The following is a 27,916-nucleotide window of genomic DNA, read 5'->3' on the forward strand; positions in this document are numbered from 1 at the left end:
TTGCTGTGCATCCTCAGGGCTCCGCCAGATGCTCCTACACACTCACGCTGGGACCCTTCTGTCTCGCCCCCCACATCCCCGGGATGCCCGCAGCTGGCGTGCGCCCTGAGCCTCTCCCTCCGGTGCACCTGACGGCCCGAGTTGGCCCTCGGCCCTGAGCAGCGCCCGGCGAGTGGCACGGCCGGCCCTTCATCCCGTGGCGTCTGTGCACAGAGGCTCCGTGGGGGAGTCGTTTGGGAAGCAGGGGGTTGAGTGCAGGTGGTGGGTTTCCCTGGGGCAGGGCCTGCTGTGTTGGGACTGTGGGAGCATCTAGAGGACTTACCTGGGCACTGCAGGTGACGATGCTCTAGTCCGTTCTGCATGGAGTGGGGCGAACCCGGGAAGGGTTCAGAGCAGCACGAGGATGTGGCCAGTTGCTCTGGAGAAGATGCTCTGGAAGCCGGACCTCAAAGGAGGGAGGGTGCGGGGTGGAGGTGCCCGGACAGGAGACGGGCTCGGGGGCAGTGGGAGACGCCTGGGGCGTGTGGGGAGCGGGGGCAGGCGGCTGACCATTGAGGGGGACATTGGGGGGGGGCGCTAAGGTTCGCGGGGCCTTGCCTTCTCCCTGCGGGGGTTGGGGGGAGTTACCTGATGAAATACCGGGTGGTACGTTCGGGCCAAGGAATCTTTATGAAACTACTCAAGTCATGACTTACGACAAACCCACAGACTCTGCATTTGGCCCTGCTTACAGTCACAAGTGTCCAGCTAAATACTGTGCTTCTGGAGGTTCATTCGTGCTTCCTTTCCTTACTATTTTAATTTTGGTTCCAAAGTAGATGCAATAAGAGTGGGTAACGGAAGATGCATGGATGATCAGATACAGTTAATACTAAAAAATTGCTTAAATTGGCTACGGAAATGAGCGTGTGCATGCGTGTTTTCCTTGTTCCCTGAAGGTGACGGTGTCCTGGTGTGTGTCTCTCTGCAGGGCTGGCGAAGCGAGTCGGAGCCCGTCTGCTCCTGGCCTCCACCTCGGAGGTGTACGGAGGTGAGTGGGTGTCGCTCCGGCCCCCTGGACGGTTGCATCCCATCTCAGGCGGAGAAGGGACCAGTGAGTCTGCACTCCATTTCCAGGAAGGCCCGGCTGGCTCTTGCTCTCCAGCAGGTGGCAGCTAGGGGCTCCCTCCTCCGGCTGGGGCGAGCCTTTCTCTCCTGCTGAACGACCACGCCCTGAGGACGGTGTCGTGTCACTTTGCCCGCGAGCACCCACCGCTTACCAATCCGCAAGAGTGTCTTTGCTCCAGAGGTGCCCCAGAAGTCAGATCCCTGGGGACTTTGCCGGTTTAGCTGGAGCATTTGCTCCAGTGAGAGCAGGGTCCCCCCAACCCCGCCGGGAGCTCAGGGGTCGGCTTTAGAGCCTGCTCGGTGGGGAGACGTGTGCTGGTTGCCTCACCTGTAGGAGGATGGGTTCTGGAAGAGTCTTAAGTAGGTGGAGCCAGAAAACCCAGGCGCCTGCTTTGCCCTCCACAGGCCTTGAGGAAGTGAGCGTCCGGAGAGGGCTGAGGGCCACCTGTCCTCTCATGGGGCTTCCTGCTCGGCCCCGCCAGCTGGGCGCAGGGTTCTGGAGAACTGCTTACTTGACGCAGCAGAAGCCAGATGCTAATGCGATGCAATTTTCTCCTTGCGTTACTGTCGCGGAAAGGAAGTGAGAAGGCAACATGGGAAGAGATGGCTTTTTAAAAGATAATAATAATAAGGGAACCAGATGGAAAAACCCATAGAGGCAGCAATTCTACTGACGCAGTTCTGCTCTTTGCCACCCCCGTGGGAAGGCAAAGCACCCACCGCCCCCGGCTCTGGGAGCGGGGCAGGCAGGGGGCCTTTCTTCCCCGTCCCCGTGCTCCCCGCTTCCAGCCTCTGCAGAGGCCCAGCGGGTCCCCGAGTGGCACCGGGTGGCCCATCGCGTCACGTGTCCCAGCAGCATCGGCGCCGACGCCGTCGGGGCTGCGCCCTTGTCACCGTCTCAGAGTGCTGACGGCACCCGTCCAGGCCCCTGATGTCTTCCCCCCCCCCCCCCCACTCAGCTTTGCATCTCTGACGGCAGCTCGCGGTCTTCAGGGCTTGTGAGTGACGTCGGGGTAACTCACGGAGGCCCCCCTGCCCCGGTCTGCAGGCACCCGCCTCCTGTGGGTTCCGTGCCTGGTCTGCCAGCCTCCCCGATGCTGAACAGGGGACACAGAGTCCAGACGAGGTGTCCCGACGAGGTGTCCCTCTGCACCCTCGCTTCTGTCGTAGCAAGGTGGTTTTGTGTGTCGTGAGCCTCGGGCTTGTCCGCCCGGACGGTACCAGTCGAGGGGCGGTGCCTGTGCCCACTCTTCTCTTTCTGGTCCTTTGCCACGTTCAGGGTCTCTCTCTGGGAGTCCAGCTTGCCCAGCCCTCGGCAGAAATCCCCGAAGAGGTCTCGCGTCATCAGCACATCCACGTGAAGTCCCGTCGCTGGTTTTCTTCTCTCAGGGCCTGTTTGCCTCTGAGCTGTTCTCCTCAGGGAACTTTAAGCACAGCAGCAACTGTAGAGGTCTGGGTCCCGTCCTGTCCCGGCTCACGTCCCATCATGCCCACGAGCTTCAGCTCCGACATAAGCAGAAAGGAATTGTGAACCTTATCCAGGTTTCTTGGCAAAGATTTATGCATTTTATAGCATAGTTGTGTAAAATTCCTGCTGTACCGGATAAATCAGGTATTAATCGATTCCAAAAATGCACTTGTGTTAAAAAGAATTTGTGACTAGGGACTTCCCTGGTGGCGCAGTGGTTAGGAATCCGCCTGCCAGTGCAGGGGACGTCGGTTCGAGCCCTGGTCCGGGAAGATCCCACATGCCATGGAGCAACTAAGCCCGTGCACCACAACTACTGAGCCTGCGCTCTAGAGCCCGTGAGCCACAACTGCTGAGCTCACATGCCACAACTACTGAAGCCCATGCGCCTAGAGTCCATGCTCTGCAACAAGAGAAGCCACCACAATGAGAAGCGCGTGCACCGCAACGAAGAGTAACCCCCGCTTGCCGCAACCAGAGAAAGCCCGTACGCAGCAAGGAAGACCCAACGCAGCCAAAAATAAAGAAAAAAAAAAGTCAAGATAATATTTTTAAAAATAATAATTTGTGACTAGGTTTCTTTAAATAGTCCACTCTGGTATATCTTAAAGTGTGATTTACACACCAAAAAAACAGGCGTTGGGAAGTACACAATGCGTGCTGGGGAAAGAGCTCTTTGCATTGCATGCTTGTGCTTAGAGGACCAGGGCCGACCAGGTCCTCAGGTGTGTCACTGAGGCTGTCAGGTAGTTCTGGTGACAGCACAGGTGAAAGCCATTGTGTTCCAGAGAGAGGCTCTTAAAATATTTTCAGTAAGTCCATGCTTTATAAAATTCTATATTTTATAAATGTGAAATTGGACCCTATGTCTTTTCACATAGATGTTTAATTTAGTCTGTATAGTAATCTAGAAGTTAAGAACAGTTTACGGGAGGGGGGAGACTTAAAATTGAGAGACTTTGCTCTTTGAATTAATTTTTTTCCTGTAAAAACAGTCATCACTGATACGAGCGGTCAGAATAGCGCATCCCTCTGGACTAGTTAGAGGTGGACCGAGGGGCGCTGAAGGTGCTCCTCTGGTAGGTGTCTCTCCAGGTGAGATGTTCACCTTGGTCTTTCCCAAGCTCCCTTTTGCACTGTCAGTATCCATTGTTCGTAACGTCTATGAACGGGAACAAAGGGAGACTCTGAAAGCACTTCTTTATTGTTTCCCCGCCCCCGCAGACCCTGAAGTCCACCCTCAAACCGAGGATTACTGGGGCCACGTGAATCCCATAGGACCCCGAGCCTGCTACGACGAAGGCAAGCGCGTCGCCGAGACCATGTGCTATGCCTACATGAAGCAGGTATCCAACGCGGCTCTGGGGCTGGCGGTGTAGACACGGCTTTGTAGACCAGGACTGTGCTGGAATAAAGCGCCGTGACTGACCCTGCCCGGGGGTGGGTGTTTCCCGTTTCCCACTGTCATACATCAGTGGTGTCATCAGCAGCTTTCCCCATGTGTCTCCTTTTTTGAAAAATGATTTCCAGGCATGAAGCCTTAGGTTTGGAACACCCTCGAGTGACTGGGCTCAGCCTTATTCCTCATCACCCACCAGCAGTTAATGAGAGCCTCTGTTTTCCCAAAGCCTCCCAATCGGTGGAATTTTTTTTTTTTTTTTTTTTTTTACTTTTTACCTTTCTTTCTGTTTTCTAATGGGTATAATTCATTCTGGCTTTAATATAGGTCTCTTCAGGGATGGTTATTTATACTTACTCTGATTCCCTGCTTCCTTAATCATGGCCGTGCTGGGGCTTGCCTGTGGATCTTTCCAAGTTCCAGATTTGCTCACCTCCACGCTGGAGCAGGTAGAGCCTACAGCCGAGAGGCGGGGGTCCGGGTTCCCACCTGGATCCCCACTGTCTGCTCCGGAGACGCGACCCATCGGTCACAGGGCCCTGTCCTGCCTGCCTGAGGGCTGTGCAGGGGCCGATCAGACGTCCAGATGGGGCCCAGCCAGGCCGTCCATTGTGCTTGACCAGCTCTGGGACCCTCACAGACATGCCCTTGGAGGGACGTGTAGGTGAATAACCGTGGACGGGGGTGGTTCCAGGACAGGCTGCTGACAGAGGCGTGGTGGCCACACGGGACTCAGAGACGAGCAAGCGTCCATCCTGGAGCAGCCTCCTCAGGCCGAGGGCTCCTCCTGCCGGCCCGCTCGGAGGTCAGCTGGCCACGGGCTTGGTGTGATGGGGGACCCTGCCTGGGCACCCGGTGCTGAGCGCTCACGGCTGGGCTGGGGGCACTGAGCGCCTTGTTTGTTTTTTGGAGGGCAGTTGGCAGAGACTTTTTTCTCTTACATTTTTAATGAAATACCAATATTGACGACCCACAAAATAATCTTGTGCTGAGGGAGGTATTGTTATGTAGGTTTTTCTGCCTTGTTTCTTGGCCAGGAGCAGAACTGATTGTTTTCTAAGCCACTTTGGGCAGTTGGCTTGTAGTATCCGTTTATTTTAATCAGTTTTAGAAAAGACAAACTATATCATTTTGGAGCCCAGAATGTCTTGACCCAGACGTTTAATAAGATGGTCTCCCAGGTTCACAGAACAGCCTCTGTGTATGTTGGTGCCTAAGGAAACTAACTCGAGTGTGTGAGGGGACATAAATCAATAGGGTTCTCGGCTGTTTCGCTTTCAGTCTGTGGGTGTATTTCATAGTGAGTTTTTGTGTAGGTAAAGCTGGTGGGCAAGTAGGACATTTTCATTGAACTTTTAGTTCTTGTTAAATCATGAGTAGTGTAACTTAATAATGTCGTAAGTATTCATGTTACCTTAGGGTATGAGCCCATGATAACTATGGTGTTTAGTAACAGCGTAGCCAGCATTTACTGAGCACTGACTGGATGCCAGGACCCGGGGTGTGGGTTCCACTGCACACGTGCTGACCCGGGATCTGTAAGCGCCGTCCAGCTCGTGAGCGCAGGATCACAGCTCCCTCCACACCTGGGGACTGTCAGCGTTTGCATTTCTGCTCGCACAGGTGGTGCTCCCCGTAAGGTATCCTCTAGGAGCCCCGTGTGCGTGCGGCCGGCCGGCGGTGGCCGGCGGGAGGGTGTCGCCCGCTGCAGAACGCCTCTGCTGCAGGGGCCCCAGCAGATGATGTCACCTGTGTGCAGAAGTCACCTGGTGGTTAGGGTGACAGTGGGCTTCTCACTGAGGACAGTGCACAGCCTGCTCCCCGTCACGGTGTCAGGGCCGAGGGTTGCTTTCGGACACAGGCTCAGCACCTTTTGTGAAGCTCGGGTCTAGGCCAGCAGCACCGTGTAACCTGTGGGTTCTGCTCAGCACACCTGCCCCAGGACTCCCGTCTGCCCAGGGGAGCAGTGCCGTCCGGGCATCTGGAAATGCACCATGGAAGGCCTGCCCCTGTGGCCTTGGAGGCAGGTGTGGGTCCCGCTCTCCCCACAGTCCCTCCCCCACTCCTGCTGGCTGGCTCTTAGGTCCGGGAGTGACCGTGCCTCTGGCCCTGTGGCTGGCGGAGTCCTCTCTGGTTCCGGTGGCTGCAAGGCCAACGGGCTGATGCAGGACAGCAGGGCTGGGCGCCTGGGCCTGGGTGGAGGTCCCTGTGGTCTCGCCCGCTTCCGAGTGGCCTTGAAGAAGGCCCAGTGTGAGCTTCACACCTCGCATGCCTTGTTATTCATGTTGCATGTACTGTGTCCCCTTCTAGGGGGAGCTGTGGGCCCAAGACTGTGACCACAGCTGGGGCTAAGCCGTGCCCCTGCACTCACTGTCCCTCGTTTGTCCGAGTCGTGCTGAGGCGGGGAACCGTGGGCATCTTCTCTCTCTGTCCACAGGGCCAGACACCACACAGCTGAGGGGTGTTGGGATTCTCGTACTGCAGGTTGCTTTGCCAGGATAGGAAATAAGAAAACACAGATAAGCAAGAAGGAAAAAATACTACCACCCGCGGTCCCATTCAGAGATAAACGGAAGGGAAAAATAGGGCATTTCTTTCACTTGGGATTTTATATTAGCTGCGGCAGGGAGTGAGTCAGAGCCCCTCCTGCCACACTGGGCTGGCCCATGTGGGCACAGCCCAGTCTGGGGCAGATCAGACCATCTTTGGAGTTCAAACAGCAGAGCGACTGATTTTCAGTATTCCAGCTCTCCTGCTTCAAAACTTTGGGTGTTAGTTTTTGCTATCTGGAGGCAAATGAAAAAATAATGGCCAGTAAAATGATGAACCATGTGGAATAGAATGCCTTTGGCCTATTTTTAGTTAATTATTTTAATAATTAAAATTTTTTTTAATACATAAAAGCATGTTCCCTCTTAAGTATAAATCATCATTTTATTGAAAAGACCACATGTGGATGTATCTTTCTCTGACTAAATTTAATATATAAGGATTGAGAATATAAACAAGATAAATCCAGGGATGAATACACATTTTATAAAAGATTTTAAAGGATTCTCTTCTGGGTTTGTTGTAGTGAATTAAATATCCTAAAATGTATTCAAAGTAGAATTTGATTTCCCAGAAAAATCTATCGCAGGTACATTTCAGGGCATGTTTCTTACATAAAGAGGGGCTCCCTTGAGTCTTCCTCCAGGGGATGGGTTGAGCTGCCAGTTGGGATCAAAGGGCATCACATCTTTCAGGAACACTTTGAACTTGTCAGAGAAGTTACATTGGGCTTGTCCGTGCCCTTGGACGTGCTGGTTTCATAAACGTGCGGACTTGTCCAGAAGGCTGCGGTCAGCGCTTGTGTGCTTTGGAGCTCGTGGCCCTGCCTGCGTCTGACCCTAAGGGGTCTAAGCCCGACCCACAGGGCTGGGTCTGCGAAACAGGCCACCATTCCTAAAACCACAGACCACAGAGCAGAAAGAAAGGAAACTCAGAAACCCTCTCGTCCAGGGCCTTGAGGGTATGGTTTTGTTTTATTTTCTGGCATTAGAATACTTAAAATTAAATGCCTGGTATGCGTATTATACTTTAGTTAACAAAAGTGTTCAGCAACCAGCTAAAAGACGTCAAATGTCCAGTGAGCGGGGTTCACCCCCAAGGGGCTAATTAATAAGCCCATGGCCTGGAACCCCCAGTGCAGGCCTGTTTCTGGTGCCCACTCCCCGCTGGCCGTGGCCTGGGCCTAGTGACCGCTCTGGCCTGAATGTTAAGGGTCTGGCGGGACCATTGAGGGCAATTGCCAGGCAGGCATCCCGCTGTCCCCAAACCTGTGTGGCCTCCCTCTGCCACCACCCAGCGTGAACGGGAACTCTTCTGCACCTTCGGGCATCTTGCTCAGCAGCTGAGCTCTGCCTTCTGTAATGGCCTCGGTCTCATCCCCAGGTGGGGAGCGGACCCCACGAAGCTATGTTTATGAGAGGCGGGGGGGAATCGTGTGGTTCAGCCTTTGGGGCTGAACCCCCCGTGACCCCCTTACTTTAGGGATGACATGGCCTTCTCCTGGGGGCCTGCCGTCTCGGGGGGCTTCCCGCTCTCTGTGTGTCCTGCTCCCTGCAGGCAAATGTGTCCTGGGCGCCTCCCTCGGGGCAGACCTGGCACAGCGGAGAGGGTGTGAACGAGCGTGAGAGCCGGGGCTCCTGGGAAGCCCGTGTCAGCCGCACCTGATAGTCGGGAGGAGCTGCCTGTCCCCTGAGGTTCCGGACCCAGGTGGACAGGTCACAAGAGGCAGGTCCCTCTGCGCTGCAGCTCATGTGTGCAGAGCCCAGCGCTCCTGGGGGAGGGGGGCGGGGAGCAAAGCACAGCCCCCCAGGCGCCCTGCTGGCACGCGGCCTGACCGCTGTGAATGTGCTGAGCTTTTCCTCTCTCCTTGGAATAAAGCCAGCTTCACTCACTTCGGATTTTGTCGTCTTAACAAGTGACTGCAGGTGGATACTTGGGAGCTGTTTTCTAGTGAGAGCAGCGTCTCTGCTCCGCCCTACGCCACCCCCCGTGTTTGACATGCTCCCTGGTCAGTTCAGAGGAGAACAGGGTTGTTTTATTCCTGGACCTGGAATTACAGCTCACATCGTAGTCCTAGGAGTCTGAATGCCCATGGGAAGGCTTGACGGTGTATCGCTGGGGCTCAGCAGAGATGTGGCAGCTCTGGTTTCTGAAAGCTGCCTGGGCTGGGTCCACGCCTGCCAGCCACTGCACGGCGGCCCACGTGGAGACCTGGATGAGGCCGCTGTGGGCGGAGGTGGCTGGCAGCTCCAGCCACTGGCAGGCCTGGTGGGGCCCTAGGGATGCCGCAGCCCGTGGCCGTTCACTCGCCGTACTTCTGGTGGAGAAATTCTGTGCTAACTCAGCCCCGTCAGCTACGGGTCCCTCAGGTCCCAGCCTGTACCGGCTCTGATACGCAGAGTCAGGAAAGAACTGTGCCGACCAGCAGGACCCCGGCAGCAGCTAAGCTGTCATCACTGGGCCTGTGCTAAGGCTGACTTGTACACGAGCCCCGCCCTCTCCCGCTTCCCCGGCGAGGAGAGACGGACAGCGCGGCCTGGCCACTGAGCCCCGGGGCTCAAGCCCGCCCCACCAGCCCTCTGACAGCCGGAAAGGCACATCTGTTGTCTGACGGGTGATGGATTGCTGTAAGAGTCCGCTGAGTCAGAGTGTGATAGAAACATTTAACTTTCTATCACTGACAAAGTAATCTGTGAAATTGATAATTAAACGAGATAGTTAGCAGAAGGCTTTTGGGGTTTAAAAAAATATACTTTCCTTGATTACATGTTTGAAAATATGCTTTCCCCAATTACAAAAGTAAGAGATGTTTATCGTAATAAAAATAGAAACATTAAAAGTACAAGCGGGAAAGTCTGTGAAGGTCTGGAACACCCGTTTTTGTAAACAATGTACGTTGGCATCTTCCCAGGCTGTTTAGCTATATATAGCCTGTATCAGGTGCCAGATTGTCTTTGGTTTTTCACCGAACGGATGAGTTTTCCAGCAGAACAGATTGGGGATGTAGTAGGTAAAATGTAGCCCTTTCGGAACGCTCACCTGCCCCTCCTTTCCCAGGACAAAGTGCTCTTTTGTTTTTCTTCAAATCAGCTATTAAACATTCACGAACATTTAAATCTCTGTTGAGTGATAAAGTTATACAGAATATTACGTGAAAGAGATGATGAAAGAGATGCATAGCCTGGTCCTAGTTAAGAAAGTAGATATTTATTTACTGGGGAAGAATGTATACCCATCATTTACCCCTTGCACTGTTTTCACTGTCTCTCAGGTTTCTGCTGCACGTTTCATGCCGGGGGCCTCAAAGTGGTGGGAACCGGGGCTCATGTGAGTTTGGTGTATCTTGCAGCCTCCGGATTTGATTACAGGGAACACAGCATCTCATCAGGACGGAAAAGCGCCTGTGTCTGGAAGGAAGAGCAGAGGTATCTGTGGGGCGCCGGGGCCGCAGGGCTCACCCTCTTCTGTGTTGCAGGAAGGCGTGGAGGTGCGCGTGGCCAGGATCTTCAACACCTTTGGACCCCGAATGCACATGAACGACGGCCGGGTGGTCAGCAACTTCATCCTGCAGGCGCTGCAGGGGGAGCCGCTCACGGTGGGTGGCGGGCGGGCGCGGGGGGAGTGCGTCCGATCGGGTGTGGGGGGGGGGTGCCTGCCCTGAAGTCAGGAGTCCCCGCTGCCCTTGGAGGGAGGGAGGGAGGGGGCGGTGCGTGGAGGGAACACACGGGAGCCGTGACCCTGGACGGGGCTCAGGTCACCCTGCTCCCCGAGCTGCAGACACCCTGGTGCCTCGGGCTCGGGGCCTGCCTGCAAAGGCCTCTCCCGCCGTGCTCTTGGCCCATGACTGTGCCCAGGGGCGTCTCTATCCACAGGGTGCCTCAGGGTGCCCCTGGGTGAGGCCCCGGGCCTGGTGGAGGGCCTGGCACGGCTGGACCCTGGGGTTGTCAGGGCTGAGGTCAGGCTACGCCCCTGGTGGTTGAAGGCTCCCGTGTAGTCCGCGGTTCCGGGACCCTCAGTGTGGTCTCCCCCCAGGTGTACGGATCCGGGTCGCAGACAAGGGCCTTCCAGTACGTCAGGTAAGACCCCCAGGCGGGCGAGGACCGTCCAGTCGCGTCTGGGTCACTTGGTCGTTGTGCTGTGTTCATTCCGGTGAAGCAGCTGGGTTGACGTTAGTTCTGCCCTTCCTGTGGGCGGCCCCCCTCACCCCCGGCTCCCGGTTCTCTGCCAATAGAGGTCGGATGTGCTGGTCTCCTGCTGCCACCTAGTGTCTTGTCGGCCAACCTGCCGGCCCCGAGGGTCACCCAGGGCCTCCAGTTCAGGCCAGTGAGGGGATGGCCTCAGGCATCCAGCACACCTGCAGATGCCGAAATCAGACCCTTTAGACGTGCCTTCTGGGGTGGATGAGGTCGTCATCATTAAGAAGGTCAAGAGGCCTAATGTTGATAAATTTTGTGCCCAAACTAAATTCAGATAAAAATATTTTAAGAACTTTGTTGAACAGTCTCACACGGTCACATTTACTGTTTTCTTGGTAGTGCTCCTCAATCTAGTTTTTTGTCGGCCAGTTCGGTTGGTGGCAAGTTTTAAAGTGCGGTTTGGGTTCTGAGAGAAGAGTTATTATATGAGCAGTTAACATCTACCGAAATATTTTCCCACGTGGCACAGTGATGGTGAATTCTGCACAGGTTTACGGTGTCCTCAGTCATTGGAAAATCTAGCTGTATGTTTTGGGACCGTATACTTGCACTTTTCAGTACAAATACCCTGGACTGCCTGTCCATCAGCAAATGCTGTCCCTGGTGCCTGCGGCCACCCCAGGGATGCTGTCAGGCGAAGTGGTGGCAGGTCTTGGGGGGGCTCCCACCCTCCCACCCCACCTCGGCCCGAGCAACCACACGATTTTTGCCTGGTTTAAAAGAAAAAAAAAAAAAAAACACAACCACTGTAGATTTTTTTTTTTCCCTGCAAGTGTTTGTGAATTTTCACATTTAGTCCAAAAGAAAGCTGAGTAAGTGTCTTATAATGAACAGTGGTTTTTCTCTCCCCATCAGTATCTTGCCCAGCAGGGCAAAAGCCTGGGACCATCACGTCCCTGGCCCACTTTGTTGCCCAAATAGTCTAAGAAGGGATTCAGCCAGGAGCTAGCCGGCCTGTTCTCATGTCAGAGCACTTAACCCGGGAGCCGTGTGGTGCAAGGAAGCGATGGCGGCCCGTGTCTGTGTGGGGACCGTGCTCCTGGGATCCTGTGCTCGGGTACCGTCTTCTCATCGTGACACGTGTCCAGCCCACCTGCCGTCCCCTGGCCCCCGTCTGCGCACTTTCTCGAGGTGGGGGGGATCTTGACGTCTCAGTCACGTTGAATCTCCTCCAACAGTCTCATCAAGGCCCCCAGACTCCTCCAGCCGTACCACCTCGTGGAGTATTCCAGAGACTGTGCAGTGAAAGGGGCATCAGTTACAACCCGTTCTTACTATTTCAAAGGCATCAGATACAAAATTCATTTAAAGTAGCCTCTCAGGTGCTTGTTTTTTGCTGGTGATTAAAATCTTTTAAGCATCGAGTGATGCACGGGCTGCACTCCATCCCCGACAGGACATGCCTCGCTGGCCGGCCTGTGCGGTCCATGCACCCCATCACCGACCCAGACACCAGGGTGCACCCTGGAAAGGGACCTCAGTGGTGTCACTAAAAGTGGTGTTGGGGGCCCTTCGGGCAAACCCTTTCTTCGTGAGGCCTCGCCGTCTGCTGGTCTCACATCTTGAGTTAGTGGGCTCTGACGTGCTGAGCCTCCCCGACTTCACCAGACTCGGGGAAGGAGCTTTCCTGGCTTTCGCTCTCCATTGTTCAAGGCTTGGCTGAGAGAGTTAACTTACCAACGCTGGGCTGTTTTAAAGAAGCTATTTTGTAGAAACTGAGGCTCTTACTTCACAGTTAAAAATGCACAACGTTTGGATCTGTAGTTACTGAACTAAATTACCCATTTCCAAAATCCACGGTTGCCCTGCGGCAGCGTTGCACCGTTTCTGGGTGACCGTTGCGGTGTCTGGGTGGCGTGTGCGCTGACATCCTGGCATGACTGTGCTTGGTGCTCTCGTGGCCAGGTTACGTCCTCACCCCATCACGGAGGCATGCTGTGTTGTCTTAAAAAGTCACTTTGTCAAAATGACACTTTTAAAGAGCTTCAGGTTAAATGGATGTGATCTGTGCACTTTGGGCCTTAAAAGTTGCCAGTTTTTTGCATAAAAGATGCATGCCCCTCCCCCCAGGATGATTACATAAGTGTCCGTCACCTTCCAGCTTAATATGGACCCCCCCCCCATTAAAAATGTTTGTGGATGCTATTGAAGGGCACATTTTAACGTCTTTTCCAAACATGCAGAGATGTGTGCTGTCAGAGGACGCGTTGGGATGTGGTCGTTAACGGCCATAGTGATGAAGGGACTTTTTGCCAGTTTCTAGAAGCGAGGAATCATCTAAAGTCAGCGGTTCTTTGCATCTGTGCTTGATCCGTGAGAGCAGAACGGACTTTAGGCGTGTTCCTACAAAATGCCCATTGGCTGTAAGCAAAAACCCAGAAAATCATTTGTTTGCTAAATTACCACCTCCCCCCCCCGCCCCAAATTGTTTTTCAGTGAAAAGGAAAGCAAAAGCCGAGGTTTCCTTTTGGAAGTTTAGCACAGTAACCTGCTCCTTGCTGGTTACGGCGGAGGAGGGGAGAGGGTTCCAGGCGGCCGCGTTTGCATCCCCGGAGCAGCGCCCTCACAGCCTCGTGAGGCACAGCTGGTGAAAGTGACCTAGTAAAGTGCTCGTGTAGCAGCGAGGTGTCATGTTTACGAAGTCACTTGTTTTTGACAGAACCACCCTTTAACGTTTCTGAAAATAAGAACCAAACCTTGGTAAGCGGAAGTTCGCCTCTTGACCGTCACCCTCACCGCCCGCTCGCTCGCCATCCGTCTGCAACACCCAGACGCCCCCGCCCGTCCCTTCCGGGTGCTGGGGTTCCTGGGGGGAGGTGAGGGGCCAGAGGTCCAGGGAGCTGGTTTCAACACTCAGGGTTGTGTGGCTTTCTCTGTGAGTTGCCAGTATGAGACTTACATACTGGAGTTCTTAAATTGCAGGAGACCCTATTTTTTTAAAAACCATCTGCTTTTCCATATGGGCCGACTACCTGGGTTCCCGTTAAACATGGACTTTCCTCAGAAACTTGCATAAACGCCATCTTTTTTTGGGTGTGTGCCTACCTTACTTTCATTTTTTAATTGCTGAAGGGTTTCAGAAATACACGAAGCAGGGAGCTCAGCCCCATCACTGAGCTTGCGTCCCGCTCAGCCGCGTGCCGACGCGCGCCCGCGGAGGGCGGATCCCAGACGCCACGTCATCCCATCCGCGAACACTTGAGCATCCTCTGCGCCCTCTTACGCGCAGGGTTTCATTTGACGTCCAGTCTCCCACGGGGGTTTTGGTTTCCTTCCGGGAGGTGGGCGGCTCGTGCCCTGTGCTCGGCGCCTGCGGGCCCCGGCGGGCAGCTGAGCGGCCGCGCCTCTCTTCCAGCGACCTGGTGAACGGCCTCGTGGCGCTCATGAACAGCAACGTCAGCAGCCCCGTCAACCTGGTGAGTGCCTCCCCCCGCCCACTCCCTCCCCGGCAGGCCGGTTCCCGCTTCGCTCGCTCCGTCAGCACGCTCAGGGCACGTGCCTGTCTGCTGCTTGCCCAGTACTAGAGGAAGATACACGGAATAGAACAAAACGGGAGTCCACAGAGAAGTAAGATCTGGGATAAACTAACCCCGCTCCGTCCACCGGAAGGGCCAGGTCAAGAAATTTGTGAAGCCTTTGGTGGTTGTAGGTGACATTCTGTGTGTCCGTTGTCCATCACTGAAGGTGCAGTTGGTCTCGATCAGGCTTGCTTTCCGGGGCTGTAGAAGATGGAGTGGCTAGGAGAGTTTGCCTCACGGTCATGTCTGTGAGCGCCCAGACCCCCTTCGTGCCGCTTCCTCCCTCACTTCCTGCAGCCCAGACGCTCCCTGGAGGAATCGGGAGCTGGTTCCGCCTGATCTCTGATCCAGCCTCGCTCACTCTTGGTGCTGGAGGATGTGTTTCTCTGCAGAGCAGTTTGTCCTGTCCTTGGCCGGTTCTCACTGGCAGAACGTTTTTCCTTCTGTTTAGAGGTAAAAACCTCGTCCTCTGTGTGCCTGCCCACGGGCCTGCCTTCTCCGTGGGGACCCCCCAGAGCTGGTCTATGCCGCTGTGATGTGACAGCTTCCCCAGGACTTCCCCAGTCTCCTCTCCAGCTCTTCCAGGGATCAGGTTGGGCTAGAGCCCTCTGACCCTTTTGGTCACTGTCTCCTGAATGGTTTCATTCCATCCCGTTTAAAATGTGAGGTGTCCAGTATAGACTGCCCGTCATTCTAGACGGTCCGCTTCTGCCGATGGCAGCTGACCCGAGCCCCGGTACCCCCCCCCTCCCCGCATTGGGGGAGCCCCACCCCTCTCACCACCTCGGCCCCCTCCCCTCCCTGGGAGGGGCTAAGCTCACAGGTGTGGACGTGCTTGCTCATTTCTTGAAAGCACTTCACTCGCAAACCGTTCCGTGTACTTTTCTTCATGACCAGCAGTCTGAAGCACGCTCTGGAACGTTCATTTCTCCTGGGTTGGGCGGGAGTTCCTACCAACGGTGAAGGACGGGCCCTGGAGAGGTCCACTCCCTGTGGGACCTTTGACCAATTCATGGGTACCGGTGGCCGCAAGCACCCAGCCAGCACTGTTTTCATGCATTTTCGAAGAAACAGGCAGTTAAATAGCATAAGCCGTGTCTCGTGATCCTCACTTCATCTTGAGCCTTCACCGCCCTTACCCTGTGTTTTCACTTCTCGCCCTTCCAAGTGTGCATCTTAACCAGTGGTCGCCCCAAGCAGCCACTCCCCGCGTTAGTGCCGCGTCCTTCTTGCCCCTCGTCACAGAGCCGTGCTGCAGTGTCCGACTCCTGTAGAAACCTGTCTTGTTTCAGGGGCGTGTCTGCCGGTAGCCCCGGGGGGCTCATAATTAGGACTAGGGTCCCTTCCTGCCTCTTTTACCTTTGGTCTCAGACGAAACCAGGAGATTGGGGATGAAGAGTGTTGGGACGTACAGTTGCCAGACTTCACGGTGCTCTCTCCCGACGGGACGAGCAGGCTCGGGGAGGGGCTGGGCCGCGGCTGCTGCAAGGTGGGGCGGCAGGAAGAGGCGGAGGGGCGTTCGGAGGCCCCCAAAGTAAGCCCGCCGTAGAGCCACATCCTGGGTCTCGCAGCGGCTGCCCAGGGCCCCCCCCCGCGAGCGCGCTTCACGTCCGTTGGGACTCCTGGCCAGGCTCACGCGTCTTCATTACCGAGGGGGCAAGCAGGGCGCCCCCAGTGGGAAGCAGGAGTGTCCTGGGAGAGCTAAGCTCGCAGAACCAGGCTTTCCTGCAGAGCGACACCGAGCCTACAGTACCTTTGCGTCTGGAAACCGTCCCGTACCTGGGCCAGGGGACGCAGCGCCTGATGCGCCGCTACATGGGCGGGCGTCTGCTGACCCTGCCCAGCCCCCGGCGTCGGGGACGGCGTGCGCGTGGGGCGGGAGGGCGTGGCGTCGCCGTGGCGTTTACACCTCTAACCAGAGACCTTTCTTCCTTAGGGGAACCCGGAAGAACATACGATCCTGGAATTCGCTCAGCTAATTAAAAACCTCGTTGGTAAGTAGGACAGAGGCCTTCCTGCGTGTGAGCGGCCGCGCTTACCCTGTCGGTTAATAACGCCTCGCCTGGACGGTGGGTAATGAATACACACGCTAATTGAATTGGATGAGAAGCAGAACTTGCTCAGGAGCGCCTCACCGTTCTGTGATTCTAAGCGACGGAAAGATGAAGGGGTGCGGGGAGGGGGCCAGCTTTGTGCGCCCTTGTGACAGAAGGCCTGTGTGGAGCAGAAATGGTACGTCTGTCCTCTGTGCTCGAGACGTGATTGTGGTTGGCAGTTCTGCCCAGGTGACCACTGTCTGGTTCCAGACGCCAGCTGGGCCGAGCACAGGATTTCAGGGAGCAGGAGAGCGACACCGGGGCTTGTGTGATTCTGGTGGAATCTGGTGGCGAGTTTTAGGTTCCATGTGCAGTTCTGGCCAGCTTGGCTGCGGGGTGTTGCAGGTGGTGTGGACACTGGGCCTGGCCCCAGAGAGGGCGTGCTCTTAAGCTATGAGAAGTCTGTGCGTTTTCAGCCAGCCCTGGGCTGCCGGTGTCTATGGGCTGTGCCCTTGGTCACAGGGTCAGGTTCCTGGGGCTCGGGTTGGGGGGTGTCTGCTTCCCAGGGTTGACCAAGAAATCAAGAGTCCAGACACAACCAGATTGGAGTGGGGTTGGCTAGACCAGGCGAGCGTGATGTGGGCCCGTGTAGACCCTATGCTTAGCAGGCTGGATTCGCTGCAGTTGTCCTTCCTGGCACTGGACAGTTGGACAGGACAGGGGATGGTCCCCCTGAGATGAAAACCGCAGCATCTTCACCACCGTCAGGCACTTGTTAGAAATGTGGAGTCACACACCCTGCTCGGGTGTCCCGGATCAGAATCTGCGTTTTGCCAGACTCCTCGGGTGGTCGTGCTCACGTTGAAGTTGAGAAGCTTGTCTGAAGCCTGGGTGGATGGCTGTGTAACACATCGACCCAGACCACTGGCTTCAGACAGCAGCTGTTTTATTCATTCCAGATTCTGTGACCAGGCCTGGCCAGTGGTCACTGGGCTGGCTTCGTTCTGTTGGTCCTAGGAAGCTGGACCGGCCGGGCTTCTGTCCTTCTGCTTGAGGTCTATCCGGCAGGGTGGCTGGACATCTTTTGTTGGCTCAGGGTGGCTCTGGCAGGGCGTAGGTGGCAGGCCCTCGGAAGGTGTCAGCCTGGGCTGGCCGATGGTCACTCCCCGGCACTCTGCCCGTTAGACGGGCTGAAGGGAGCCTGGCTGCAGGTGAGGGGCTCCCACAGGGTGTGAACACCTGGGGGTGGCTCGTCGGGGCGTCAGGGTCACAGCCCCCCTGGCGGCAGCGGGCACGCGGCTGTGTTGCTGAGGGGGGTGGTGTGCGCGGGGCCTGCCCCCTCCTTCCCCTCGGGGTGGCTCAGGCCAGTGTCCTGCCCTCGGCAAGCGCCGTGCGGCCAGCGGCACAGTCCCCTGGTGTGGGCCCGAGGTGACTTGGGACACAGTACTCCATCTGCACCTGTGTACCTGGCTGGCGGGCCTTTGGTGTGTGTGAGTCGCGTCCTAGTGGTTCCTGATTCTCTTCTGACCTTTTTTTTTTTTTTTTCAACACTACAGGCAGTGGGAGTGAAATTCAGTTTCTCTCTGAAGCCCAGGATGACCCCCAGAAAAGGAAACCAGACATCAAGAAAGCGAAGCTGATGCTGGGGTGGGAGCCCGTGGTAAGTGGTGGGGGGGGGCGGTCCCACTGCCCTGTGGAGAAGGCCTCCCACTCCTGCGCCGTGTCTGCTCCTTGGGGGTGCTGCTGTGTGGGGCGGCCTGGGGGCTTCGGGGTTGGGGTGGCCCCAGCAGTGTCTTCTCCAGGCCCACACGGGGCTTGTAGCCTGCGTCCCTCGTCCTCTGTTACGGGGAATGGCTTGGCCCCAGGTAGCCCTGCTTGGCCTCCGTCCACTCAGCCAGGGTGTCATGGACGTGCAGGGCCGGCCACGATGCCCGCGACGTGGGCGAGCTCATCCACCCCGGTTCCCGTGCAGGCGGAGCCGGGCGGGAGTGTGAGGGGCTGGAGGGCGGAGACCGCGGGCCTCCCCACCTTTCTGTTGCGCTTAGAGTCCATCAGCCTGGTGGGTGTGGCCTCGCCAGGCCTGGGATGCCTGTCCCCCGGGGCTGGGCGTGCCTGCTGCATTCCTTTCTTTCAGGTCTCAGTTGAGAGGTCATGTTCGCAGAGAGGACATGGGCAGCTGATTCGGTTTCTGTTTCCTGTTTGCTGCAGGGCAGCTCTAAACTATGAGGCTTCCCAGGGCATGGGTCCCTTGTAGGTCCCCGGGGGTGAAAGTACAGAGAGTAAGTAAGTGTCACCCAGAGAATCAGGCATGTGGATTGGCTACGGATGCTTCCAAGCCTCTTCCTCCGCGGAGACTTCTGAGAGAAGGGCGCACGTGGGCATTATTCTAAGGGTGCCTTTTGTGACTGATTCAAACTGGAACAGACTCCCAACCTGCAGGAGGAAGTGTGGGTCTCGGGGGCTGCAGCTCGTTCAAGTGCAGTCTGTCAGGGTGCACAGCACAGGCGCAGACAGCCTCGGGGGACCCGGCCGCGCCCCTCATTCTTGCTCTCTCTTTAAATAGGTCCCGCTGGAGGAAGGGTTAAACAAAGCAATTCACTACTTCCGGAAGGAACTCGAGTACCAGGCGAATAATCAGTACATCCCCAAACCAAAGCCTGCAAGGATAAAAAAAGGACGGACGCACCATAACTGAGAACCTGGCCTTTGGGGCGGGAGACGCCCCGTTTCACACTTGACGAGATGTGTTTTTCTCTTTTTTAGAAGAAAGACTTAAACAGGTATCATGAAGAACAAACTGGAATTCGTTCGGAAGCTTGCTTTAGGAAATGGATGTGCCTAAAAACTCCCCTAAAAAAACTGCAGATTTTGCCTTGCACTTTTTAAATCTTTTTATGTAAAATAGCATCGATGCATCTCTGCGTATTTTCAAATTTTTTACCTTGCCGTGAGAGCCTATGTCGTGACTGTCATCGACAGTTTTATTTACTGGTTTCTTTGTGAAGCTGAAAAGGAACATTAAATGGGGTGATTAAATGCTGATTTATTTATAAAGTGGGTACTTAAAAATGAGACGTTATACTATGCACAGAGGAGAAAAAGCAGACCGGCAGTATTGTCAGGTAGGTGGGTGGCGTACTGCATTAGTTCTCGGGCAGATAAAAAAATTCTGTTTGAGAGCTTTATGTTTCTTCTAATTCAGAATTTTTCCAACGTCTAGTTTTTAGTTGCAGACTTGACTTTGAAATGTTTCTGTTGGTTATCACAATCCAGGATATTTGAAATCAATCACTACTGTGTTGTGCTGCATATGGTGGGGGTGGGGAGTTAACATATTCTTGGTTAACAGTGGTTAAATATGCTATTTTAATAAAATATTGAAACTCACTCTCAGTTTTAAAGGTTGGCTTTCTGCTTTGCATGGTGCATCATCAGATGGCTAAGAAAAATATTGGAGAATTTAATTTTAAAGAAAATTCTGTAACTATCCAGGTTGGTATAATATGTAACTTGATGAGTGGACAGTGGAAAACATTTCTGTGCTGCTGGGGCTGAATCTGTGCAAACGGTGTTCACTGCAGTGTGGAGAGATTTTCAGGTCTCACCCAGGGTTAGAATCATTGTGTGTCCTTCCCTGGAAGCATGGAGCAGATGGAGAAAAGGAAATGTCATTAGTGGCCTGTGGAGTAGAAACTGAGAGCTTTCATTTTCACTAAGAAGAATTCTTCCAAGGTTTAGTGGTAGGGCTTACTGGTAGGGTTTTTAAATTCCTTTTACAACAAATGGAAGAACACATAGGAAGTTAGTTAGTTAAAGCTACACATTTTCGAGTCAGTTGGCTCCATGTGGTAGTGACAAATGCTGCAAGGACACCAAGGGGATAAAAGCATCAAGCAGGGGCACTGCGCTCGTCTCTATACTAACCAGGGTAAACTGGGCTTGCCTGTCTGTCCTTCTAAATCTCCTAAGGATATCTGTTTTTTTAATTGGACATGTTTTTCCAATCAATCAGAATCTCTGGGGTCAGACCAAGGAAGCTGTGGTTTTGTTTTATTTGTTGTGCTAAGGTCCCCAAAAGATTCTGGAACTGAAGGTCGATGCTAGAGTGGACATGGTGTGAGAAGGAGAGGACTCAGGATGCCTTCTTATATTTACTTGTCATTATTTGGGCCTGAACTAAGTGACACCATTTACTGAGAGGGGGTGAACGGAAACTTGTTTGGGAGCCACTAACAAACAGTGACGGCCAGGCACTGAGGAAAGAGTGTAGGCATGGAGGGAGTTGGGTGGAGCTCAGCTGTGCAGTGCAGGTAGGGAGAGCCCCAAAGCCCCAGGCTCCAGAATTCTCTTACCTCGTTACTTGCTATATCTAGAATATAGGAATATCTAGAATTCCTTTGTGAGATTCATTCCTTCGACTTTCTTCCCCACAGTTTCCATCAAATATACTCATGGAACAAGGAAGAGAGGGGGGAGCTGAAAAAAATATTCCTAGGAAAAGGGCTGACAGTTTGCTGAATTTGGCAAAGCAACATAAAGGTTCAGATTCAAAATGCTGAGTGAACCCCAAATGAGATAAAACCAAAGAAATCCACACCAAGATGTCATAGTCAAACTCAAAACTAAAGCCATAAGAAAAGAATCTCAAAAGTAGCCAGAGGGAAATGACACATTACCTCCAGGTTCAAAACAATCAGAATGGCAGCAAGTTCCTCAGAAACCAGGGCCCCAGAAGTACGTGGCACATTTTTCATGGGCTGAAAGAACTGTCAATCCAGAATTCTATATCCCATGAAAATATCCTTCAGAAATGGAGGGGAAATCAAGACAGACATTCTCACATGAAGTAAAACTGAAAAGTTTTCACCAGCAGACCTACCTTAGAAGTATGACTAAAGTAAAATTCTCTAAACAAAAAGGAAACAATAAAATATGGAAACTTGGGCCATCAGGAAGGAAAGAAACAAGGAAAGAGCAAAAATATGGGTAAATATAATGGGTTTTCTTTCTCCTCTCAAAGTTTTCTAAATTACGTTTGATGGTTGAAGCAAAAATTGTATAAGTTTTATGGTTTTCAGTGTATATAAATGAAATAACTATATTATAGATACGGGAGGGTAAAAGAAAGTAATGTTTCCAAACTGGTAAAACGACACCAGTAGATTTTGAGAAGTTATGTGTCTATATACTGTAATACCTGGAGCATCCACTAAAAATCTGTACAAATGCCCAAATAGAATTCTAAAAAAAAAAAAAAAAAAATTATTTTTTTAATTTAAACTACGTGAAGGGAGGAAAAAATAGAAACAAAAGACAAGCAGAAAACAAAAAGTAAAGTGGCACATTTAAGCCTTAACATAATACATTAAATATAAATGGAGGCAACAGTCCCTCCCACCAGGAACCTGCAGAAGCCTCTTAGACAGACAGCCTCCTCCACCATGGGGCAGACAGCAGAAGCAAGAACTACAACCCTACAGCCTGCAGAACGGAAACCACAATCACAGAAAATTAGACAAAATGAGATGGCAGAGAAACATGTCCCAGATGAAGGAACAAGATAAAACCCCAGAAGAACAACTAGAGGAAGTAGGCCATCTACCTGAAAAAGAAGTCAAATGATAGTAAAGATGATCCAAGGTCTCGGAAAAAGAATGGAGGCACAGATGATTGAGAAGAGACAAGAAATGTATGACAAACCTAGAAGAACTAAAAAACAGAGACGAACAGTACAATAACTGAAATGAAAAATACACTAGAAGGAATCAATAGCAAGTAACTGAGGCAGAAGAATGGATAAGTGAGCTGGAAGACAGAATGGTGGAAATCAGTGCTGCAGAACAGAATAAAGAAAAAAGAATGAAAAAAAAATGAGGACAGTTTAATAAGACACCTCTGGGACAACATTAAATGTACCAACATTTGCATTTAGAGGTCCCAGGAGAAGAGAGGGAGGACCTGAGAAAATATTTGAAGCGGTAATAGCTGAAAAATTCTCTAACATGGGAAAGGAAACAGTCATCCAAGTCCAGGAAGCGCAGAGAGTCCCAGGCAGGATAAGCCCAAGGAGGAACACATCAAGACACATAGTAATCAAATTGACAAAAATTAAAGACAAAGTAAAAATATTAAAAGCAACAAGGTAGGGCTCCCCTGGTGGCGCAGTGGTTGAGAATCTGCCTGCCAATGCAGGAGACACGGGTTCGAGCCCTGGTCTGGGAAGATCCCACATGCCGTGGAGCAACTAGGCCCGTGAGCCACAACTACTGAGCCTGTGCGTCTGGAGCCTGTGCTCCGCAACGAGAGGCCGCGATAGAGGCCCGCGCACCGCGATGAGGAGTGGCCCCCACTTGCCGCAACTAGAGAAAGCCCTCGCACAGAAACGAAGACCCAACACAGCCAAAAATAAATAACAAATAATACATAAAAATTAAAAAATAAAAAAGCAAGGTAAAAGCAACAAGTAACATACAAGGGAATTCCTATAAGGTTATCAGTTATATCAGCTGATTTCTCAGAAATGCTGCATACCAGAAAGGAGTGGCATGATACATTTAAAGTGATGAAAGGGAAGAACCTAAACCAAGAATACTTTACCCAGCAAGGCTCTCATTCAGATTAAACAGAGAAATCAAAAGCTTTACAGACAAGTCAAAGCTAAGAGAATTCAGGACCACCAGACCAGCTTTGCAACAAATGCTAAAGGAAGTTCTCTAGGCACAAAAGAAAAGGACACAACTAGAAACAAAACTATGAATGGAAAAGTTCACTGGTAAAGGCAAACATACACTACAGGTAGGAAATCATCCACACACAAATATATCAAGACTAGCAATTGTGACAAGAGGAGACCACAAATACAGGATATTAGAGATGCATCTGAAATTAAAAGACCAGCAACTTAAAACAATCCTGTTTATCTACAGACTGCTATATCAAAATCTCATGGTAACTGCAAACTGAAAATCTATAATAGATGATACACACAAAAAAGAAAAAGGAATCCAAACACAACACTAAAGTTGGTCATCAAATCACAAGAGAACAAAAGAGGAAGGGAAGAAAAAAACACCTCCAAAAACAAAGCCAAAACAACAAAATGGCAATAAGAACATATATACTGATAATCACCTTAAAAGTAAACAGATTAAATTCTCCAACCAAAAGAAATAGATTGGCTGAATGGGTACAAAAACAAGACCCATATATGTGCTGCCTACAAGAGACCCACTTCAGATCTAGGGATACATACAGACAGAGTGAGGGGATGAAAAAAGGAATTCCATGCAAATGGAAATCAAAAGAAAGCTGGAGTAGCAATACTCATATCAGATAAAATAGACTTTAAAACAAAGAATGTTACTGGAGACAAGGAAGGACACTACATAATGATCAAGGGATTAATCCAAGAAGAAGACATAACAACTGTAAATATATATGCAGACAGCACAGGAGCATCTTAATATATAAGGCAAATGCTAACAGCCATAAAAGGAGAAATTGACAGTAACACGATAAGAGTGGGGGACTTTAACACCCCGCTTTCATCAACAGATAGATCATCCAGACAGAAAATTAATAAGGAAACAGACCTTAAATGACACATTAGACCAGATGTACTTAATTGATGTTTATAGAACTTCCATCTGAAAGCAGAATACACTTTCTTCTCAAGTGCGCACAGAACATTCTCCAGGATTGATCACATGCTGGGCCACAAAGCGAGCCTCAGTAAATTTAAGAAAATCGAAATCATATCAAGCATCTTTTCCGACCACAACACTTATGGGATTAGAAATCTACTACAAGAAAAAAACTTAAAAACACAAACACATGGAGGCTAAACAATATGTTACTAAACTACCAATGGATCACTGAAGAAATCAAAGAGGAAATCAAGAAATACCTAGAGACAAATGACAATGAAAACACGATGATCCAAAACCTGAGACAGCAAACACAGTTCTAAGAGGGAAGTTTATAGCAATACAATCTTACCTCAGGAAAGAAGAACAATCTCAAACAACCTAACCTTACACCTAAAGCACCTAGAGAAAGAAGAACAAACAAAACCTAAAGTTAGTAGAAGGAAAGAAATCATAAAGATTGGAATAGAAATAAATGACATAGAGACTAAGAAAACAACAGAAAAGATCAATGAAACTAAAAAGCTGGTTCTTTGAAAAGATAAAATTGATAACCCATTAGCCAGGCTCATCAAGAAAAAGAGGGAGAGGGCTCAAATCAATAAAATTAGAAATGAAAAGGGAGAAGTTACAATGGATACCACAGAAATACAGAGGATCATAAGAGACTACTACAAGCAACTCTGTGCCAATAAGATGGACAACCTAGAAATGGACAAATTCTTAGGTACAATCTCGCAAGACTGAACCAGGAAGAAATAGAAAATATGAACAGACCAATCACAAGTACTGAAATTGAAACTGATTAAAAAACTCCAAACAAACAAAAGTCCATGACCAGATGGCTTCACAGCCAAATTCTATCAAACATTTAGAGAAGAGTTAACACGTGTCCTTCAGAAACTCTTCCAAAAATTGCAGAGGGAGGAACACTCCCAAACTCATTATATGAGGCCACCATCACCCTGATACCAAAACCAGACAAAGATACCACAAAAAAGAGAAAATTACAGGTGAATATCACTGATGAACATAGATGCAGAAATACTCAGCAAAATACTAGCAAACCGAATCCAACAACACATTAAAAGGATCATACACCGTAATCAAGTGGGATTTATCCCAAGGCTGCAGGATTTTTCAGTATCCACAAATCAGTGTGATACACCACAACAAATTGAAGAATAAAAACCATATGATCATCTCAATAGATGCAGAAAAAGCTTTCGACAAAATTCAACACCCATTGATGATAACAACTCTCCAGAAAGTGAGCTTGGAACCTACCTCAACATAATAAAGGCCATATATGACACACCCACAGCAAACATCACAGTCAACAGTGAAAAGCTGAAAGCATTTCCTCTAAGATCGGGAACAAGACAAGGATGTCCACGCTCGCCACTTTTCTTCAACATAGTTTTGGAAGTCCTAGCCATGGCAATCAGAGAAGAAAAAGGGAATCCAAATTGGAGAAGAAGAAGTATATCTGTCACTGTTCTGCAGATGACATGATACTATACACAGAAAATCCTAAAGGTGCAACCAGAAAACTACTACAGTTCATCAATGAATTCAGTAAAGTTGCAGATACAAAATTAATACACAGAAATCTGTTGCATTTCTATACACTTAATGACAGAAGATCACAAGGAGAAATTAAGGAAACAATCCCATTTACCATGGCATCCAAGTGAATGAAACACCTAGGAATAAACCTACCTAAGGAGGAAATAGTCCTGTACTCTGAAAACTGTGAGATGCTGATGAAAGAAATCAAAGACGACATAAACAGATGGAAAGATATACCATGTTCTTGGATTGGAAGAGTCAATATTGTCAATATTGTCAAAATGACTATACTATCCAAGGCAATCTACAGATTCAGTGCAATCTCTATCAAATTACCAATGGCATTTTTCACAGAACTAGAACAAAAAAGTTTTAGCTTATATGGAGACACAAAAGACCCTGAATAGCCAAAGCAATCTTAAGAAAAACGGAGCTGGAGGAATCAGGCTCCCTGACTTCAGACTATACTACCAAGCTACAGTATTCAAGACAGTATGGTACTGGCACAAAAACAGAAATACAGATCAATGGAACAGGATAGAAATCCCAGAGAGAAACCCATGCACATATGGTCACCTAATCTATGACAAAGGACGCAAGAGCATACAATGGAGAAAAGACAGCCTCTTCAATAAATGGTGCTGGGAAAACTGGACAGCTACATGTAAAAGAATGAAATTACAACATTCTCTACCACCATACACAAAAATAAACTCAAAATAGATTAAATACCTAAATGTAAGACTGGATACTTTATAGAGGACATAAAAAGCAGAGTATCTTTTTGGATCCACCTCCTAAAGTAATGAAAACAAAAACAAACGGGACCTCATTAAAAGCTTTTGCACAGCAAAGGAAAACAAACAAAAACCCTACAGAATGTGAAAAATATTTGCAAATATCATCATCATTTGCAAATGATGTAACCAACAATGGATTAATTTCCAAAATATTGATATATCAACAGCTTATACAGCTCAATTGCAATAATAATAATAATAATAACCCAATTAAAAAATGGACAGAAGTTCTAAATAGACATTTCTCCAAAGAAGCCAAAGGATGTCCAACAGGCATATGAAAAAATGCTCAATATCACTAATTATCAGAGAAATGCAAATCAAAACTACAATGAGGTATCACCTCACTCCAGTCAGAAGGGCCATCATCAAAAAGTCTACAAATAATAAATGCTGGTGAGGGTGTGGAGAAAAGGGAACTCTTCTACACTGTTGGTGGGAATGTAAATTGGTGCAGCCACTATGGAGAACTGTATGGAGGTTCCTTAAAAAACTAAAAATAGAACTACCATATGACCCAGCAATCCCACTCCTGGGCATATATCTGGAAAAGATAAAAACTCTAATTCATAAAGATACATGCACCTCAGTGTCCACTGCAGTACTTTTACAATAGCCAAGACGTGGAAACAACCTAAATGTCAATCAACAGATGAATGGATAAAGAAGATGTGGTACATATATACAACGAAATAGTACTCAGCCATAAAAAAGAATGAAATAACACCATTTGCAGCAACATGGATAGACCTGAGACATTATCATACTAAGTGAAGTAAGTCAGATAAAGACAAATACCATGATATCACTTACATGTGGAATCTGAAAAAAATGATAGAAAGGAACTTATTTACAAAACAGAAACAGACTCACAGACAGAGAAAAAAAAAAATTATGGTTACCAAAGGGGAAAGGATGGGGAGGGATAAATTAGTAGTAACAGGTACACACTACTATATATAAAATAGATAACTACCAAGGACCTACTGTATAGCCCAGGGAACTATACTCAACATTTTGTAATAAACTATAAGGAAAAAGAATCTGAAAAAGAATAAAGATATATGTGTATAACTGAATCACTTTGCTGTACACCTGAAAGTAACACGACCTTATAAATCAACTAGACTTCAATTTTTAAAAAAAAGAAGAGGAGGAGGAGGAAGCAGAGAGCAGTGTCTAGGCCATGCCATCCTCCCATGCCCAATTTAAGAGTTAAAGCTCTTGAGGGAACTCTAGTCAGTGCTCTGAAGTGACCAAAATGGGAAGGAAATCCAAAAAAGAGTAGATACATGTATAGGTATAGCTGATTCACTTTCTGTACAGCAGAAAATAACACAATATTGTAAAGCAAATACACTCCAATAAAAATTAATAAAGCTCTTGGTCAGCATCTTCTTCCAATGGGAACTTCTGTCCCTTATTGAAGCTTTATATGAAAATGGTTGGTTTAAAACCCTGGAAAGTAATTCTGATCCATCGAGGAAGACAGTATTTCTTGACTTAAAGGGGATGCTTGGAGGACCAGGTAGTGTGATTCGGAAAGCACTTGGCCCAGGGCCACTGACCAAGCTTAGAGAATATTCCACCTAATGGGAGCTCAAGTACTCATCTAGCCATGGGG

The 27,916-nt window shown here is 50.2% G+C and overlaps 1 protein-coding gene across 8 annotated transcripts in view; it reads left to right on the forward strand.

Annotated features, from left to right (window-relative positions):
* The window catches only part of UXS1 (UDP-glucuronate decarboxylase 1), a 79,949-nt gene extending 60,286 nt beyond the window's left edge, over nt 1–19,663 (forward strand). For 6 of the 8 annotated variants that reach the window (XM_057558134.1, XM_057558136.1, XM_057558140.1 and 3 more), the window contains 8 exons: nt 971–1,030; nt 3,800–3,921; nt 10,000–10,119; nt 10,557–10,600; nt 14,076–14,136; nt 16,175–16,232; nt 17,831–17,934; nt 18,838–19,663. In XM_057558134.1, coding sequence (XP_057414117.1) covers nt 971–1,030; nt 3,800–3,921; nt 10,000–10,119; nt 10,557–10,600; nt 14,076–14,136; nt 16,175–16,232; nt 17,831–17,934; nt 18,838–18,969 — 701 coding nt within the window. In that variant the 3' untranslated portion in view covers nt 18,970–19,663. Of the gene's footprint in view, nt 1–970; nt 1,031–3,799; nt 3,922–9,999; nt 10,120–10,556; nt 10,601–13,792; nt 14,137–16,174; nt 16,233–17,830; nt 17,935–18,837 lie in introns of those variants that run through there. The other 2 variants (XM_057558135.1, XR_009009896.1) reach the window with 2 other exon arrangements.
* The last annotated feature ends 8,253 nt before the right edge of the window (nt 19,664–27,916 follow it).

This window comes from Balaenoptera acutorostrata, chromosome 12, assembly GCF_949987535.1.
Source record: "Balaenoptera acutorostrata chromosome 12, mBalAcu1.1, whole genome shotgun sequence".
In the NCBI taxonomy this organism is placed as follows: Eukaryota; Metazoa; Chordata; class Mammalia; order Artiodactyla; family Balaenopteridae; genus Balaenoptera; species Balaenoptera acutorostrata.